Source organism: Tasmannia lanceolata, unplaced genomic scaffold (assembly GCF_043159265.1).
Source record: "Tasmannia lanceolata isolate RefF3 unplaced genomic scaffold, GAP_Taslan_0.1 ptg000013l, whole genome shotgun sequence".
NCBI classification, from domain to species: Eukaryota; Viridiplantae; Streptophyta; class Magnoliopsida; order Canellales; family Winteraceae; genus Tasmannia; species Tasmannia lanceolata.
In genome coordinates, this window is record NW_027518690.1 from 15,009,604 (window position 1) to 15,011,006 (window position 1,403).

The window sequence follows — 1,403 nt, forward strand, 5'->3', positions numbered from 1 at the left end:
TAAAAAAACTTCTCTGTTGCTTTTGAATTTGGCCTCGCCACGGCTTTAACTTTGACCCACTTGGTGAAGTAATCGATGGCGACGTACAACATCGTGTGCCCCCCCTAGGCCTTTGGGAACGGCCCGAGCAGGTCCATGCCCCACATGGCAAAAGGGAGGGGCCCTGCCACCGCGGTGTATGGGGTGGCCGGTTGACGGGGGGCGGTAGCGAACCTCTGGCACGGGTTGCATTTTTTGACAAATTCCTAGGCGTCTCTGAGGATTGTAGGGCAAAAATAGCCATCCTTACGATCTTCTGGGCTAGGGTCCTTCCGCCTCCGTGGTCTCCGCAGATTCCCTCGTGTACCTATCGTAGTGCGTATTCCGATTTGGAGGGTACGAGGCATCAGAGGTATGGCCATGTGTACGACCGTTTGTACAACCTGGGTCCGTGGAGCACGTAGTGGGCGGCCTTTGCGGTTAGGCGTCGGACTTCCAGCTTATCCTCGGGCAGTATTCCGTCTTTCAGATACCGCATGATGGGGTCCATCTAGTTTGGTCCTGGTGGAATTTCTAAGACTTGTACCTCGTCAATGCTAGGGTGGAGCAGTATCTCTGTGAGCACGGTACCGAAGTCATGGGTTTCTTCAGAGGCCATTTTTGACAGAGCATCCGCTCGGTTGTTCATGCCTCGCGATACCTTGAGAATCTCAAGTTCCCCCATTCTCTTCAGCTTCTCTTTTAACTTTTGGAGGTATCTCTTCATCCTGAGCCCCTTGGCCTCGTAAGCCCGGTTTACTTGCTCGACCACCAGCTGGGAATCGCTATAGACCTCTAACTTTCCTGCGCCGAGCTCCACGGCTAGGCTTAGCCCTGCCAATAAGGCCTCGTATTCAGCCTCGTTGTTGGAAGCTGTGAAATCTAGCAGGAGGGCGTACTCTGCTGTGAATCCGTCGGGGCCATAGAGGACCACTCCTGCCTCGCGTCCTGTTTTACCTGCTGAGCCATCCACGTGCAGGGTCCAGTGAATCTCGCTGCTCTGTTCCGTCGAGTCGGGCCCCATGTATTCATAAGCCGTTTGCCCGGTGGGGGCCCTGGTCTTCTCCATTATTGCCGGTTCCGTGGAGGGGCTGTGAATTCCACTATAAAGTCGGCTAGGGCCTGGGATTTAATGGCCGGCCTCGACCGAACCTGTATGTCGAACTCTCCTAACTCGACGGCCCAGCTTACCATTCTGCCCGAGGTCTCCGATTTTTGGAGAATCCTCCTGAGGGGTTGGTCAGTCAAAAGTATTATGGGAAGGGCCTGGAAGTAGGGGCGGAGTTTCCGGGCGGCGCTGACAACTGCGAGGGCGAATTTTTCTATGTTCAAGTACCGAACTTCCGCACCGTGGAGGGTCTTGCTTACATAGTACACCGGGTGTT

The 1,403-nt window shown here is 54.7% G+C and overlaps 1 protein-coding gene across 1 annotated transcript; it reads right to left on the bottom strand.

The window, feature by feature from the left end:
- Positions 1-529: 529 nt before the first annotated feature.
- LOC143891001 (uncharacterized) lies at positions 530-1,087 on the bottom strand. The gene has a single exon (XM_077395662.1). It carries the CDS (start codon positions 1,085-1,087, stop codon positions 530-532), a length of 558 nt encoding a protein of 185 aa, XP_077251777.1.
- Positions 1,088-1,403: the final 316 nt, after the last annotated feature.

Coding starts and splice junctions, on each gene's coding strand:
- LOC143891001 (XM_077395662.1), bottom strand. CDS start 1,087: ATGGAGAAGACCAGGGCCCCCACCGGGCAAACGGCTTATGAATACATG.